General features: G+C 42.3%; 1 protein-coding gene across 2 annotated transcripts in view; it reads right to left on the bottom strand.

Moving 5' to 3' along the window:
* gabbr1b (gamma-aminobutyric acid (GABA) B receptor, 1b) overlaps positions 1-17,899 on the bottom strand; it is a 153,026-nt gene that overhangs the window by 78,729 nt on the left and 56,398 nt on the right. For both annotated transcript variants that reach the window (XM_084379852.1, XM_084379853.1), the window contains exons 5-8: positions 17,353-17,418; positions 15,549-15,740; positions 8,219-8,464; positions 7,997-8,060 (exon numbers count right to left, since the gene is read on the bottom strand). In XM_084379852.1, the coding sequence (XP_084235978.1) occupies positions 7,997-8,060; positions 8,219-8,464; positions 15,549-15,740; positions 17,353-17,418 (568 nt within the window). The remainder of the gene's footprint in view (positions 1-7,996; positions 8,061-8,218; positions 8,465-15,548; positions 15,741-17,352; positions 17,419-17,899) is intronic.

Here is a 17,899-nt window from a genome sequence, read left to right as displayed (position 1 = left end):
ATGTGGCCGCTGAAAATTAGTGAGATCCCCTCATCCACCACAAGTAAGATGGATGGAAAAGCCAACTCATTCATCAGAAAGTGGTTGGGGCTGCCACGATGCCTCTCTGAAACGGGCCTGTTCGGAAGGAACACCCTCCAACTTCCGCTCCAATCCATCAGTTTGGGCTACAAGCAGGAAAAGACCAGGCTCGTTCTCGAGTTAAGAGAGTCCACCGACCAGGCTGTAAGGAATGCAACAATGTCGCCTGCAACACCAAGAGACTGTCGGCAGAGTCCAGGCAGGAAGGGCAGGCCTAGGGTGGGGAGAAGCACCACGGTTCTGGTCCAAGGCCAACCGCAAAGAGAGGAAGGAGATGGTGGTGGCGGAGGTCACAAGGATGGAGGAGCGCTATAAGATCAAGGCCGTGTCACAGGGCCGACAAGGAAGCTGGACAACCTGGGAAGGAGTCATCAACCGAAACATCAGTTGGTCAGACCTTTGGAAGATCCCGCAGGCAAGGCGCAGCTTCCTCATTTGTGCAACATATGACATGCTTCCCTATCCTCGGAACCTTCACCAGTGGTTTGGGAGCGAGGAATGCTGCACACTCTGCAACACCCCTAATGCAAACCTCCAGCACATCCTGTCAGGCTGTAAGATCGCGCTCTCCCAGGGACGCTACAGGTGGCGCCATGACCAGGTCCTGAGGAAGCTAGCAGAGGTGTTGGAGGGCCGTCGACAGGGCAGCAGAGGGGTACCACCTGCAGAGAACCACAGCTTCATCGGCTTCGTCACGGAAGGTGGGGGGAGAAGAGACACCAGGCCAAAAGAAACACCTAGGCCATTCTCCCCTAACCAGGAGTGGAACATGAGAGTCGACCTCGACAGGCAGCTCCGTTTCCAGGTCGAGATCACTGCTACATCGCTCCGCCCGGACATAGTGGTGTGGTCCTTTAAGGCAAAATCCCTGCTCCTCATTGAGCTCACGCTTCCAGTGGAGGAGGGGATCGAGGCCGCCTACGAACGAAAAAAGGCCAAGTACTCAGAGTTGGCTGCTGAGTGCCGGATGGCTGGCTGGAAGACCACCATCTATCCAGTGGAAGTGGGATGCCGAGGCTATGTGGGGCAGTCAACCACACGCCTTCTGAGGGACGCAGGAGTGACAGGAGGGAACCTGAAGAAGGCAACCAAAGAGCTGGCAGAGGAGGCTGAGAAAGGAAGCTTTTGGCTCTGGTTAAGGAGGAAGGACAAGTGCTGGGGAAAGAACAACTAACCCCAACAACAGCCGCAGGGGGAACACCTATCAGCTGCAGGGGGTGGCAGGGAGACGTCCCTGTCACTGCTCCGCCACCAGGAGACGTTCCAGTATTAAAGGAGCGAAACGTTGATGATTGGTGGTTCCTGGCTGATGACCCTGCAGCTGACCCGTGGGCACCGGAGGAGGTGCGACCGGCAGCAATGCCTAGCAGGCGATTCCATCTCCCTGTAATCACTACTGGTGTACTGTGGGAGTCCTTAAAAGCATATTTGCGAGGTCAGATAACTTCATACTCTGCACATATAAGGAAATTAAAGATGTCAACTATTCAGAAGCTTTCATCTGATTTAGAATCAGTAGACCAACAGCTTGCGGCCGCAAACTGAGCTGGATCTTATCACAACTAACGAGGCAGAGCGTCTGTTACTTCATTCCCGTTCTAAATACTACAAACATGGTGACAAGTCTGGTAGGTTACTAGCTCACCAGTTGTGTCGTCAAGCAGCCTCACGTCTAATACCCCGCATTAAGGATGGAACGGGAGTTTTGCAGGAGGACCCGGATGTTATTAACTCTGTCTTTTCATCTTTTTATGAGTCCCTGTACAAGTCTGAATTCTCATCAGATCTGGCGGATATGCACACGTTCTTAGATGAACTTCAGTTTCCTTCCTTAAATCCAGAATTGGTTAATCAATTAGACTCGGCTCTGACCACTCAAGAATTTAACTCAGCTTTACAAAATATGCAAAATAATAAAGCCGGGTTTCCGGTCGAATTTTTTAAAGCTTTTCAGGCCAAACTTATTCCATTACTTTATTCTGTTTATGTTGAATCTTTGTCACTTTGTTCTCTTCCTCCTACATTGAGACAAGCCTCTATTAGTGTTCTTTTAAAGAAGGACAAAGATGCTGACCTTTGTACATCCTATAGACCAATCTCTTTAATGAATGTTGATACAAAGATTCTTGCAAAGGCCTTGGATCACCGACTTGAAAAGCTTCTTTCAATAATCATTTCTAAGGAACAGACTGGCTTTATAAAGGGGCATCAGCTCTATTATAATGTTAGTACTTTGTCAAATGTAATCTATTCGAAAGAAACAACAGCTATACCTGAAGTAGTGATATCGATTGATGCCGAAAAGGCGTTCGATCGAGTTGAATGGAATTATTTATTTGCAGTCTTAGCTAAATTTGGATTTGGTGAAAGTTTTATATCGTGGTTACGCCTTTTTTATACACTCCCTTGTGCCAGTATCACTACTAATAGCATTCAATCGTTTTTTTTCATTTTAAACAGAGGTTGTAGACAGGGCCCTGTCTCCCCTCTTGTTTGTACTCGCAATAGAGCCTTTGTCTATGTACTTGAGGACCTCTCCCACTTTTAATGGCGAAACCGTTGTTATACGCCGATGATTTGTGGCTATATGTTGCAAATCCAGTAAGAGCCTGCCCAGCCATTGTTTCATTCTTTCGTAGATTCGGCCGCTTCTCGGGGTATAAAGTTAACGTTGCCAAGAGTGAATGTTATTTTGTTAATAAACTAGCGATGCAGCTCTCCCAGTCGAACATTCCTTTCAAATTGAGTCCTTCGGGATTTAGGTATCTTGGAGTTAACATAGCCAGATCTTTTAAGTCTCTTTACCCTGAAAATTTCTCTCCCCTTTTAGCCGAGATTAAGGCAGACTTTCAAACGTGGTGTTCTCTCCCTCTCTCTTTGATTGGAAGAATAAATACTGTCAAGATGAATGTCCTGCCAAAGTTTCTTTTTCTGTTTCAATGCCTGCGTATATTTTTACCAAAAAGTTTTTTTAAAACAGTAGACTTGATTATTTGTATTTTTTGTGGAATGGCAAAACACCTAGAGTTAGACAAAAAGGTACTTCAGAATTTCTAAGTTAAGTTAAGTTCTATGTCTATTTTCAATTCTACTACTGGGCCGCGGACATAACTAAAATTATATTCTGGTTCAAATTAATTGATATACCTTGGTATCAACTGGAAGCACAGTCATGCCCCCCAGCTTCGCCGCAAACCCCTCTGGCCTTACCTGCAACCCTGTGGTTACCGCTATGCTTAGGATATGGTTTCAATTCAGGAAACAGTTTAAATTTACTGCTCCCACAGTTTTAACCCCACTGTTAAAAAATCCTGTGTTTAAGCCCACGTTTACTGATTCCACTTTTTCTTTATGGCAGGATAAGGGTTTTAAACGTGTTAAGGATTTCTATAAGGAAGGGGTCTTTTGTTCTTTCGCAGATCTGGTTACTGAATTGAATCTTCCACCCTCTCATCTTTTTAGATATTTCCAGGTGAGGAACTGTGCCAAATCCTTATTCTCCAACTTCCCCCATCTTCCACCTAAGCAGCCATGGGGCGAATTTTTGCAATTTAATATTTTACAGAGGTCTTTAATCTCAAGAATGTATAGTTCTATTCAGTCATATGATGATCATTTGACCACTAACACAAAAGAGACTTGGGAACGTGAACTAGGATTGATTTTTGATGAATATTGGTGGGAATCCGCACTGCAGGTCATTCACAAAACCTCTATTTGTGCCCGTTTGACCTTGATACAGTTTAAAGTCGTATTTAGATGTCATTATTCGAAGTCAAGGTTGGCACAGATTTTCCCAAATATGGTAGATGTCTGTGACAGATGTGGAGGCTCACCCTGCAATCTTACGCATATGTTTTTCTCCTGTCCAGCTCTGACGAACTTTTGGCAAATTTACTTTAACACCATGTCTAAGGTATTCTCACCTACTTTTCACACTACACCACATATTGGTATTTTTGGTCTTCCAGAAGAGTATACCCAATACTCTATAAGAAATTGGAAGTAATAGCTTTTACCTCCTTGATTGCTAAGCGCCACCTCCTTCTTAACTGGAAATCCACAACAGCTCCTTCCAGTACACAATGGCTGAGTTCCAGTACAGAAGCTATGTCCTTTTTAAAAGTAGAGAAAATTAGATATTCAAGAAGGGGAAACGTGACCAAATTCTACAATAAATGGCAATCGTTCATGGATTTTTTTGCGACAATGTAAGCTTTGCAGGTAGCATCACCGAAGAGGGCTGGAACAGACCTCGAGCTAGCGATGGAGGAGGTGCAATTGAGCTCTGCCTGACATCAGAGGTGATAGCTGTGGCAGACTGAGAGCTGCCTATGGGGAGAACCTGTGTTCCTCCATAAGAAGCTGATCTGTGATTAGGCTCCAACTTCAAGGGTGCCAATGGTGAGGAAGACTTTCTGCATTCTTGGATGTAACGTAAGTGTTGGAGACGCTTCAATCTGTGTCTGTGGTGCAGCAGATAGTCCACGGGCCGGGGTAGACGTGAGCCTGGGAGCCTGAGAGCTGGTTAGCTGGTCATGAGTTAGAATGAATGCAGCTGCACCACCTACTTGTGCCATCTGGGGCAAGGAATTGCAGCTATTGGTCGTAACTGCGATATCTGGGGGCTCGCTGTCATCCTCTTCTAGCATTGAAGTGACTAACTTAGCGATTTTCCACTTGTCCTCAGCTTTCACGAGGCGACAAAGTCTATCTAGCCATTTAAGCAGAGCCTCACGAGCCTGGGTGGCGCTGTGCCTCTGGTTTTGGCACCAAGCTGCTGGCATTGAAAGTCTGCATTGCTATCTTCCTCTATTTGCCATTGGATTTCCTCAAGCTGCATTTCTTTCATCCTCTCTTCTAATTTGGCTGCTTGCATGCTTGACAGAGTCTGCAGAGGAAGAGTTGCCACAGATGTTGAGGTGTGACACTGGTTGGAGGATGAGGTCCATGCTCTACCACTGCCATGGCCATGGGAGCTGGGAGGAGGGAGGAGGGTGAGAAAGCTGATCCTCGTGATGCCGGTATCCAACTATGTAGTCACCAAGGTGTGATGGGGGATGATGTGTCCTGTGGGGACATCCTGTGCTCTCTGGCGCATCTACGGTGTTGTCCATATCATCTGGTGAACCCAATCCAGCTCAAAGGACCATTAAATAAAGGCTGGGCCTTTAGAAGTATAAGTGGTTTGGGTCAGCAGATATGGAGATGATTCCAGTCAAAGAATCAGGGCAGGAGAGAGGATCCACAATACAGTGGATTTATTGTAGACTGGGCAGAAGACATACATATGCCAAGGGAGGACACTTTTGAGTTGAGCAACTGTATTTGTGTGTGTGTGTGTGGTCTACAAAGGAGAAATAACAATATATAAGAATGACATAAGTGTGATATAACACACTTTCAAAGCAATACACCAATTTACTGCATCCCTTTAGATCTAAATCAAAGGCAAATATCACACCTAGCAAACTATGCAGATAATTTGTAAATGTAAGAAGCAGCACTAAATAAGAACATTCAAAGCATTAAACATATTTAAAGATACCATAACTGTAGCACATTGATAATGCTAACACAAATTAGCAACCATGCGGTGCCCTCTTAGCTGAACTAAGTAATTAAGCCGATCAAGACAAAAAACAGTAAAACTTCAATGACAAACAACACAGTAATATCAATGCTGCATGGCAACACTAAAGGGAACATCATAACTATTTACATTCTGGTCATTTATGGACAGTGGAAAAACTCTATGTCTAAATCTATGAGGCCCCACAGGATAAGGTTTCGTATGTACCCTGTTTAAAGGTTATGAGACCAGGCCCGATAATGTATGGATGAGGGCATAGTGACCTGATCTATGAGTTTATATCTCTCATGGTCTTTGCAAACTTAGCAGTTCGAAGCAGCTGTAGATACAGTATGCTTACAAAAAGGATCTCTGACAAACCAAGGCTGTTGTTTATGTAAACTCTTAGGATGGCCTTCGACCTATCTGCGGTAGCAGACTGACTTTCTCCCTGAGAGGATATAACCTAAAACTAGAAAAGGTTTGAGAGGAATTGACTTGGCAGTACACCGTGCACACAGTTGTGTTGTTATGTTGTTCCTCCACGATCAAGTTTGTATAAACTACTTCAACTTAAGTCATTGGGGTCTCTGAGTCTTCTTCATCTCTCCTGAATGGTCAAGTCAGCCGACATTCCACAACACTCAGTGTCCATAAGTTACTCAATTGCTCTGCCTGCTCCATTCTGTGCATCTGCTGTGCATGCAGACCCTGCTCGGATGACGTTAGCGCCATTAACCTGCTCATTATGGCTGATATGCTTTTTCAAAATAAACTAACTGGGTGAGTAGATATTGCATAAAAATTGTACTGATAAGCTGTTTACAAATTGTGTAACTGTATCTTTCCGAGACTTTTACTCAGAACTAGGGTGTTATTATAGAGTACGTGTAGTCAACCTTTTTACCCCTCTGGAAAAAGTGCATTTTAATGACTGGATCATTTGTTTTTCAGATCACCATCAAAATCCTGGAGGCCCAAGAACAAACGTGGTACCAAGAGATCACCATGACCACATGGAGACAGTTCAATCCTCCTATTGTGTTTTTTAATGAACATTTTTTGCCATCAGTTTACATGGTGTTTTATTCTTTCTGTCCTTAAATATATACATGCAACCACCAGGCTGAATTCCTTGTATGTTCAAATATACTGTACAGTACTTGGCCAATAAAGTATTTTAATTCTTAACTACGTGTTCCCTGCTGATGGTCTGAAATGTAACTTTGTAACACTGTAAACTACAGTTGATTTGTAGGTTTAAATTGATCGGGTCAATTTGAGTCAAAACATAAAAGATATCTGTTTATAAATACGTTTGACCGATAGTATACATATGTTAGGGCTGTCCAAGTTAACACAATAATAACTAGTTAAAGCAAATTCCTCTTAATGCCACAAATTTTTTTGACACCCTGTAGTTTGGGAAATCAGGAAGCGATGCAGCAGTAAAGTTGTGGATGGCAAGCAGAAACAAACCTCCTTGAGAACAGAACTTGCGATAGATACGCACCGGTATTTACATCCTGCTGTGACTTTCAAATCACTAGTGCAGGCAGATCCCTCTTGTGTTTGTGTGTTGCTTAGTTGCTCACAGCTGGATGTAAATACCGGTGTATCTATCGCAAGTTCTCGTTGATCTTGTCTGGCACGGCTTCCGTAGTGCAAGCGGCTGTGAGGGAGACTCGCGTGCACGCGGGAGTGTGCCTCCAGGCAAATATAGTATAGTGACTGTTTAGGCTAGAAAAATGTACTAAATGACGTTGTTTCGAGTAAACTCTGGATGTCGCCACTTCAGGACACTTGGATTGCAGCGTACGAGCAGTATGGAGGAATATTACAGAGTTTATTGTATAGTTTTATGGACCTTTTCGTCTCGGACACCATTAACGCCCGTTATATGGATTTTTGCTGCAGGAGGGTACCTCCGCGGGTCTCCAGCTGCACGTTGAGGAATAAGAAACTACACTGGACTTCTCATCAGCATGAGGGTGAGTCGATAATGACTGAATTACGTTCTAGAGTGAACTATTCCTTTAAGTCCACATTTGGCAGCCTTTAAAATGGCTTGCCAACACGTTCCAAAATGTTTGATCTTGAAATGAGGCCTAATTGAGTTGTTATGCCATCTTTCATTTATTGATAGGAGTGTGCTAGAAAGCACATCAGTGTTGTTTCAGTAGAAGAAGAGTAGAATTGAGGCAGAGAAGCCAAAACATGAGTGAATTGTAAACATTTGTTATGATCAGTTTGTTTATATTTACAATTTAATGGAAAGAACAAGATCACAAGCTGATTATGAAAACTATTTTCATTTTAAAGCAGGGACGTGCTGTGGCATACCTTGAAGCTGTTCTATCAGAGTCCAGGCCATTCGAGAACCTTGAGCGTCAAATACAACGTGGCCCTGAAGGAAAAGGCACATTTTAATTTTGTAGCATGCCCCTCCATTCCTTACAGATCTCAATACCTCTCTCTCTCTCTCTCTCTCTCTCTCTCATTACAATCCAGAACACTCTACCCTTTCTCACTTTCTGCACATCCTCCTCCAGATTTTGTACTTACTGAAACTCCTTCGAAGGAGCTGGTGTTCAGGGCGCGATAGATCTCAGAGGTGATATCTCGGTTGTTGTAGTTGAAATCTTCTAGCCGGTGACCCTTGGTCTTCAGGGGCCCCACAGTCTTGTTGAGGGCCAGGGCTAGAGCCCATACAGCATCATAGGCCAGCGGGGCCTCTTGGAAACCGCCTGTCTCCTCTGGATTTTTACCCCCAAGTTTAGACATCAGCTGGGCCAGAAACTCCTGAGAGGTCTGGAGAGGAAAGAATAGGATGACAGACAAAATGTGGTTAAACAAGGACATGTTTGAGCCATTATATGAGTACATCTGGATGAGTTGGTCTGGTAAATGGACTTGACCGCTCAAAGTGCTTTATAACACTTGTCACATTCACACACTGATGGCATGCAAGGTGCCAACTGCTCATCAGGAGCAATTTGGGATTTGGTATCTTGCTCGACGACACTTTGACAGCTGGGGGAGCCAGGGATTCGAACCAGCAACCCTCCTATTACTTGATGACCCGCTCTACCTCCTGAGCTACAGCCGGCAGTCTGAGTGTGCTGAATGCACATTGGAACATTTACAATTTGTGATGTAAAATGGTGATAACGTTCACTCTTACAGATAGACCTTAATAAACAACTCAAGTGCTCCCCTGAGGTCGTTTTTTCTTGGGGGGGGGGGGGGGGGGGGGGGTCTCGGCATGGGTGAGCGGTCATAATAAGCTATAACTGCAGTGCATGCCCAAGCCCTTCAATAAAAATAATTGAAAATATTAATCTGGCAGTGTGTTCAATTATACAATACCTTAGTTCTACTGTTTTGGTCTTAAATCTGTGCCTAATCTGTCCCGTTTTGCTTGCGAAAAGCTGGAAAGCTGACAGCTTGTTTCGCGCATGCGTACTGTGACACTGAGTAGTACAGTTACTGCTAGAGGCTGTGTTTACTGTACAGTAGATGAGCACTTTGAATGGCAAAAAAGCTGTCAGTGAAGCAGCTTATCTGCCAACGCGCGTGCGCCAAACTGACTTGTTTGAATTGTTCAGCGGGAAACTGTCAGTGGTTCATTTCATCGTGTAGCCTGGTCAAAATGAGTGAAACTCATACGGCCCGACCCCCCCTCCCGTCAAACAATCCGGTCTGACAGTGACATATTGCCTGTTCATTCATGAAAACCATCTCGAAACACTCTCAGTCAAACAAGGTGGGGAATGAGAAATCTGCGACGCTGCTAGCCTAGTTCGCTCATTTTAAAAACACACCGGCAGCAGCGCCTACTGATCTGAGACGTGTCACGTGAGTTACTGTAAATGCTGTGTGGAAAACCAGCTGTGGTCTGTGATTGAGGTGCAGACGGGTGAGTTTGGAGCTGACGAGAGGATCGCGCTGACGACCGTTCCGTTACATTTTTCTCATTGAAAAACTATTTAGATGACTGGCATTTAGATGATGTTCTGCATAAAAAAATAAGTGAAATAATAACAATTCGGTTTTAGTAATCAACCGCTTATAGTGATCAAATGTACTCTGGGCCAACGTGATCACTATAAGCGGTTTCCACTGTAGTAGTTAAAAACCATATTATATTTTTTATTAATAAATAAATACCCGCCTTACGGGCGCGCATGGTATTGACACTTCAGCTTGACCACAGTAAAAGGTCACCGCTCGCCACTAGGTCTCGGTATCTCTTGCTGTCCTCATGGGTGGCACAGAACCTGTAGGAACTATGAGTGTCACGATTTTGATTTTAAATCGAATATCAATCGAAATGAGCTATCAATTTCAATCATATTAAAGCAAAAGCAGTATTTTCTTTCTTTCCACCAAAACCTACTTGTGCACGTCCAAGGGAAAAACAAAACACTTCAAAGACAACACAGCTTGCTTCAACCTTTTAGTTTTTAGGTAACTTGTTTAGCCGAAAGGTGGATAGGCTTAAGAAGGTAAGGTCTCTGCAAAACATTTTCTGACAGCCTATTTGATTCAGTAGCCTTGTTTCAGTTTTGTTAATTTCATTATTAAGTTGTTCCTGTTGGTGAAAATAATACAGATGCGGAGTTTTCAAATAATGATTGAGAATATGAATGGAATACATATTCCTACTAACAGCAAATTTGGATGTAAACAATAAACATTTCAAATACTAAAAAAAAGTTGTAACAAATGTGTTATCAACAGGGAAATGCACTCAGCATATTCACTGATACACATTTAGCAGTTTAGTCAGAAGCAGTGAATGTAATGAATTTGTTTGCGAGAAAAAATCCACGGGGTACCTGAAAGGTTCTGTGTGTAACTTCTGTGTTGTGGTGAAGCAAGTGTTTCCAAATTGAAGGATTTCAAAACTTTGTTTATTTGTTAATGCAGGCAATATTTGTCTTTCTAGTGCACTGCTCAGACAGTACATATAAGAACATCAAGTGCACATAAGAGACAACATTACACGTGGTAAAATTTCATGCCGTGAAAAGTAGAATGAGGTTAACTAAAAGTTAAGATGGACCATTGGTAAGGGTTAACTACTAAACATAAAGTGCTATGCTAGCTTAGCTCAGTGAGTCCACAGGGGTCCGTTTCACAAAGTAGGTTCAACAAACTCTGAGTCTAACCTTGAACTCTGAGTTGATCTACTCTGAGATAGGAAACTCTGAGTTTTCGGTTCCAGAACAGCTGATTTGAGTTAGTTTGATCAACTCGGAGTAGTTTCACCTGGAGTTAAGCGCGTGCGCCACAAGTATAAAAAGACAGCATCAATGGAGCCCCGATTCGACGAGTCACCATGGCAACGGGGAAGAGGAGGGCTACGTTTTTTTTTATTAATGCGCTCATACGGTGAGTTTGAGCACGTTTTTAGAAGGAAGTGTAAGCAGCTTAAGATGAAACATAAAAACATTGTTCAAACAGGTAAGACCTCGGCATAATCTCATGGGGGTACCTCATTTTGATCATGTTTTACATTGTAAAGTAAATATTAAGTGGCTGTTTGACTGTACAGTTGTTTTATCCCCAACATAATGCTGTTTTCACACACATAAATGTCTTCACATCTATATCATGTTCTGTTAATAATTAAGCCTATTTAAACTAACACAGACTTCTACTCAGCTAACAGAAAGAAAGCAGATGCCCGTAAAACAGGTGGTGGCCCAGCACCGCCACCTCTAACAGAGGCAGAGGAGCCGGCCCTAAGCCAGAATTTAGGAAGGCCAGTGGCTGAGGGAATCCCTGGAGGGAGCTCATCCTCTGAGCTCACCCCCCAAGACACAAGTGCTTTTGTAAAATGTAATATGCCTAGAACTATCTATATATTTTAAGCCTATTCATAAAAATATTTTATATATTATACTTTTTTTTACTTTTGTAAAGTGCTCTGCATCTCCAACGTTGTATAAAAAACTCCCATTTGCAAAAAAAACGCAGCGCAACACACAATATCTGCTGGGATGTGAGAGCATGACTTCGGTTGGTAATGTTGGAAATGTAAGGACGGATTAGGTTGTGTATGTAAAATGATGGACTGTGACGTGAAACGGTACCGCTCAAAAAGATAATTGTCTGGAAATGCAAGAACATCTATGTCTGATAATCATCTCCCGACGAATATTTAATTCTCTGCGCAGTAATGCTGCACCTTCATCCACGGGATCATTATCAAAAGGACATGCCATGGTAGTGAAAATAGTCGCCACCTAATAGCCTATGACTTCTAATGTAGGCCTACTGACTGATTTTTGCAATGATTTTCTCAAAAAACAGACGGCAGAACTATATTACGCCAAAACTCGCCTGCTGACTGAATGAATGAGGAAATCAAATACCGTGTGTGGCTGAAAGAGGGCGGACACAGAGAGAAACTCGAGGTTTGTTGAGAAAAACCTGGTCCCGACCAGGTTAGGTTCATAGAGTATGTTACCATGGTAACTGACCGAGAGCTTAAGTTACCTCTCTCTGTGAAACAGGCTAGAGTTACCCCTCTTTCTCTGGTTTGAGTTACCTCCCTTTGTGAGACCCCAGGTCTCGGTTCTTTCTTAGTTGCTGTTAAACTGTGTAATGGCAGTGGGAATAAATTATTTTTTAACACTTCTGTGCACAAGGGACTCTGAACCTCTGCCCTGACAGCATCAGCTCAAAATAGGTATAAAGCAGGTGGGATGCGTCATCAGTCTGTTTACTGCTGTTGCATGATGTTCTGAGAGCTAGGGTGATTTTAGCTCCCTAGTGGACAACTCTGAAGAGTTTGGCTTTACTTCTCATAGACAAGTGACCAAACCAGGACACAATGTTGAGTCATAACCCTTTGGTAGCTTAAACTTAGCAACATGTCCTATAGAGTAACAGGATGTCACACCACTTGGCTTGGAAAAACTGTGGCTTGTGAAAGTAACCCAGGTAGCATTATAGTGCTGCAGGGATCCTATGGGAGTTTTCCATTGGATTTTGGATTACTGCAGAAAATACGATCTGTGGCAAACACAATATCATGATACTTGCACGGTTTGTTCAGCGAATTAATTCATGGTCTGTGGACATCACATTCACATGACTTAATAAATGTCACCACCACTAAGTGTCTTACTACACAAATACTATACAGGCTTTCTACAAACGAATCAATGTACAAGTTGTAAAATCAGAGTTAGAATAGTTTGCAACTAAAGTGGGCCTGTAAAGACGGACTAGTGTGTACATGAGTCTCCGTGTTCGCTGTAATGACATTTAATGTCCCCGACAACTTCTGTAGACTCATTTAGACACTTAGTTAGCCATTTTTTAAGAGATGTAAATGCTTTTTAATTTAAATGTGGGGTATTATATGAGATATTTTATGTCTTAGAACAAAACATGAATATATCTTAAGCTTTTGTAAACCACAGACCTTATTTCAGGCATTTACCTGAACACCAATTCAAAGGAGTGCAAAAATGCTAGCCTATTTCTGGCTTTTAGGACTCATTCCTTTGGCAATCTATTAATTAGGGCCCGAGCACAAATCTCGCCTAACCTATTGTATCTGTAAGGATTATTATTATTCTCCTTCATCCTTCCAGTCAACTGCATATTTGGCGGCCTGAACATACCCCAAAACTCACCAGACTCGGAACATATGTCACATGTGCGCGCCCACATCTGAATTCAAAATGATTGGGGGTGGGTGCGGCCAGGGGACTCCATAGCGCCACCTAACGTCATTTTTCCCCGCGAAAATTTCCTCGGAATGTCATGACATCCGCAGGACTCGTGGGACTCAAGGATTTAGCCAGGAATTATTTTTGTTAGAATTTTTGCCGCAACAGGAAGTCGGCCATCTTGAATGCCGTGCGGCGATTTTCATTTTTCGGGACTTTAGGATGTTCGCAGACACACCAAATTTGGCCCGTAGCTCCTTACCTATGAGTACATTAATTCAATACCACAACTGCCCTCATGCGCAGCACAATAGCTCAGTAGCGCCCCCTAATGCCCCCCTTATGGCTTTTCCCATTCATTTTTTGTCATGTTTTCGCCTCATACTTTATGTAACTTGTCCTACATATTTAACGCCACAGACTTCACACTCACTACATATCATCTTCAGACCTTGGTGAGGACACCTTGTCCTCACCAAGCTTTCGCCTCCGATATACCTGGTGGGCGTGGCAGTGCAATGACCCCTTATGGCTGTTCCCATTCTGTAGGAACCCATTTCTAAGCCTCGTACTTTAACTAACTCGTCCTACAGATTTAAGGGCACACACTTCACATTCACTCAGTAGCATCCTCATACCTTGATGATGATCGGTTGTGAAAAGCTTTGGTGGGCGTGGCGGTGCGGTTAATTTCGATGAAGCCCCTTATGGCTTTTCCCATTCTGTACAAACCTAATATGTCTATGCCTAGTACTTTAACTAACTCGTCCTACAGATTTAACACCACAGACTTCACATTCACTCAGTAGCATCCTTAGACCTTCAACAGCCTGCGTTGTGCTTGGTGGGCGTGGCGGTGCGGTCACTTTCAATCCTTCGCCATCACACATGAACTCCTTATAACTTCCACATACAATTTTCCCATCTCCGACGGCGCCACGGCCCAACATACGTGGGGGGGCCCGTTCATCACTGCTTGAAGTTTTAATTTTCTTTAAAACACATTTGGCAAAGCAAATTAGTATAGAAATGGACTGTTGATAACAGAGTTGGTGAATACTGATAGAATCTCCGTATACCTTTTCAATTTTTCATTGAAAAAGAGAAAATACTGCAAATGTAGTTTAACCCTGTGTAGTTTGAAGCTAATCTCCTAACGGCATTAGTGTATAATTAAACAAAATCTGTTACTGCCTGACAAGAAAATGCCTCCAAATCCAATATGTGTAGACTATGTGTGTAGCCTGGAGCTCCTCCTCTCTAATTTCTTCTTCTGTGGTCCCTATTGTAAATGCTTTCTGGGTTCCCCACCTCTGCCCTTTTGTACAATTCTCCTGTGGGAGAAGTGGGTGTCATTGTTTCATTCAGTTGATAATCATAAACCATCCTAATGTTTCTCTTTGTTTATTATATGTATTTCTGCTCTCAACGTTATTATTATATCTGTTCCTGCCTTACAATGTGTACATGCCAACAGAGTAGCACTTAAAAATAGTAGTTTTGACAGTTGAAAGCCGCTAGCTTGAAGTTATGACAAACCAAACTAACTTTCGGTTTGTCGATATCTTTATCTTTATTTTATTTGTATAGGAGCTGGAGAGGACAGTATTATTTACATAGAGTTTCTGCTTGTTACTCATTCTGTCAGGTATGTTTTGCTGAATATGTTGTTTATTCACTGTAAAATGTTTTTACTACGTACTGCCTTTTTTTTTTTTTACAATTGTCCTGTGGGAGAGGAGCTGGAGTGGACAGTATTATTTACATGGAGGTTCTGCTTGTTACTCATTCTGTCAGAATAAACGGAGATCATCTCCAAAGAGGTCCCGGTGTCACAGCATCATTCAAAGCAACACAACGCAGAAGCACACCAGTCACATTAGTATCAAGGCAACAACACTGTAATGGATTTGGGCAAAATTATCCATATTGGTAACAGTTAAGAAATCCTGAGAAATCTAAGATTGTATTTCTTTGAAGAAGGTTTTACAAATTTTAATAGTAAGTCCAATGCCATGGAAGTAACAAACTGACAGCCGGAAGAAAGTTAATTTTAAGAATACAAAGCAATGCTTTTTTTAAGAAGTGGACAGATATTTTGCTGCTATAGTAAAATATAAAAACTTCATTAGTGCAATTCCCAACAGCCTCTGCAGCTGCATAAGATTCTGACATTACACAACAGCCACATTAGTCTGTCTTACCAGGTTGGAGGCTCCTCGCACCGTCTCTGGGTTGAGCATGACAATCTCAGTGGTCACATGACCTTCCACAGCCTCTGTCATCTGCTCCACAGTGCAGTTAATAGATGGGTCCTTGATTTTAAACCAGTTGTCTGCGTACCAACCGATGAGGAACCACACATACTTTTTCCCATAGAGCTTCTCCTTGTACACCTGCAAAGGGACAATGGAGAAATGAACATGGGTGGGGGGGTGTGGGGTTGCCTGGAGAAACACATGAAAACCCAACATATACATCATATGACCTCTGATGAAAAGATGCCTCGACAAAATGAAAGAACACGAATGACTGAAAAATCTAAGTAACGTTGCCACAGCTAGCGGAGAATAAGCAGACCACTTCTTCGTCTCTCCCCTCTCAGTTTCACAGGTTATCAATCTGTGTGATGGAGGAACCAGTATTTTGGCAAGTTATATTTAGCTAATGTTTCATGTGTGATGTGTTAATTCAATGATTTATTTGCATGCAAGTAACGTTGCTCTGATGTCACCAGACATTGCAGCAAACATCATATTTGTAATAGCGAGAGCTTCTTATTGAGGTTAGTAACAGACTGAAGTTAGTAAGTCAGATAAACTGTGATAATACCCTAACTAAAGTAAGTAAAGTGATCTACAGTCTTTCATATGACGACCAGGAGTAAGGTTTTAGCCACATGTTGATTTGATCAGGGCACAGATTGCTTCATTCATAATCGCAATGTATTAATTTCAGATGATCAAGTTTGTTGATTTGGGTACAATTTTCAATCATGTTTGGATACTGTTTGGGCACCAAACAACTACTAAATTAATGTGCCCTTTGGAAAAATAAGGCATTAGCCAGTTCTGCGAAGTGTGTTCTTTCATTTGTTTAGGCCTTTCTTCATTCAAGGTCACGTTGTGTTGGAGTCTGCTTGTCCATGCATCTCCGTCAGAATACAATAGAACTCACACCAAAATCTGGCACCAAGAATGTTGGAATGATGACGTCATATACCTTCCTTCTTTTATAGGTTCCTTCAGTCAGTCTTTACATGGGCATTAGAAGGCTCTATGTGTGATCAAAGTGGTTTGAGATATTACTTTTTTACATCCTAAATAGCAAAAAAGGTGAGATGCAGTTAAGTGCTCTTTTATTATTTAAATTTAGGCTACAGAGAGCCAAAAGGTAAATATCCAAAATCAAAATTCTTTCACATTTGAAATTGGGGTTTTCTAGATTAGGTTCACTTGAGATAGAATCAACTTGTATTGAGTACATTTTTTTCGGGGAGGAGCATGGTAGTTATCATCAGATCACTAAAATGTAAAATTAGAAAACAAGAAACCTGCTTTAATCTCTGATTCCTAATTGCTTAATTGCTGTCACCTCTGAATTAGTCACTGTAACATTAGTTACCTTAAAAGCTGCAAGGATTTTTGTCCTTTAATCTAATTTTGCAGTTAGCAGTCCCGTCCCTCCTCTCTACGTCACCACATTAACACGCAGCAGTAATCGGTAGACACAGCAGCAAACAGGAGGATCCTGCTCTCAGGATTTGATAATCCTTTTTGAATTATATTTCAAAGACAAAATATTTACAAATTAAGAATATGCAAATATTTACAACAATCAATGAAGCTGACTAGGTCAAACATGAAATATATTGTCTTTGCACTGTTTTAAATGGAATATATTATAAAGGATTACCAAATGATCACATTTGGTTTTAGTTATGTGTTACACAACTTTTTGGGAGTTGGGGTTGTACTTTTTAAACAAATGAACAGGAGAACTCTTTACCTCACAGAAGACTTTCCTGGCCTCTGTCTCGTAGAACAGACCAACAATAATTCTGGCATCTTGGCGCTTGGAAGTGAAAAGAAAAGGACAGTGTCACATGAAAAGCACAAGCTGAAGGCCCAGCAGTGTGGATAGGGAACACAGGAACCAACCCTCCTTGCAGTCTCTACCCACACAGTGGTAGACTTCCTCTCCACTGGGTTACATTCATGTTGTTACCATGATTTCTTCTGCAATGGCCAATTAATCATTTACACTAAAAGCAAGTCAGACCAACACATGTGAAGGAACTCCTTCAGGAGGAAGAAAGGAAGGGAGAGAGGACAGTAGGTACAAGGCTAAGATAAAACATTTCCAGATCCTTGTATTGTCAGTTATAGCAGCGCACCCCTTGTATCGGGGTGCATCCTCCTAGGGGCTTGTTGTCACAGTGAGCTTGTCAGATTTGAAACCACTGTGCACATACAGGAACCAAAACCAAACCCTGTGCTCATCGACTCTCTCTGCAATTCTGCATTATAGTAAGGACAGTGTAAAAGAGTACTGG

This window comes from Pagrus pagrus, assembly GCF_965226575.1.
Source record: "Pagrus pagrus genome assembly, chromosome: 17".
NCBI classification, from domain to species: domain Eukaryota; kingdom Metazoa; phylum Chordata; class Actinopteri; order Spariformes; family Sparidae; genus Pagrus; species Pagrus pagrus.
Note: the sequence above shows the minus strand (reverse complement) of the source record. Positions and strands in the feature narration are given on the sequence as shown.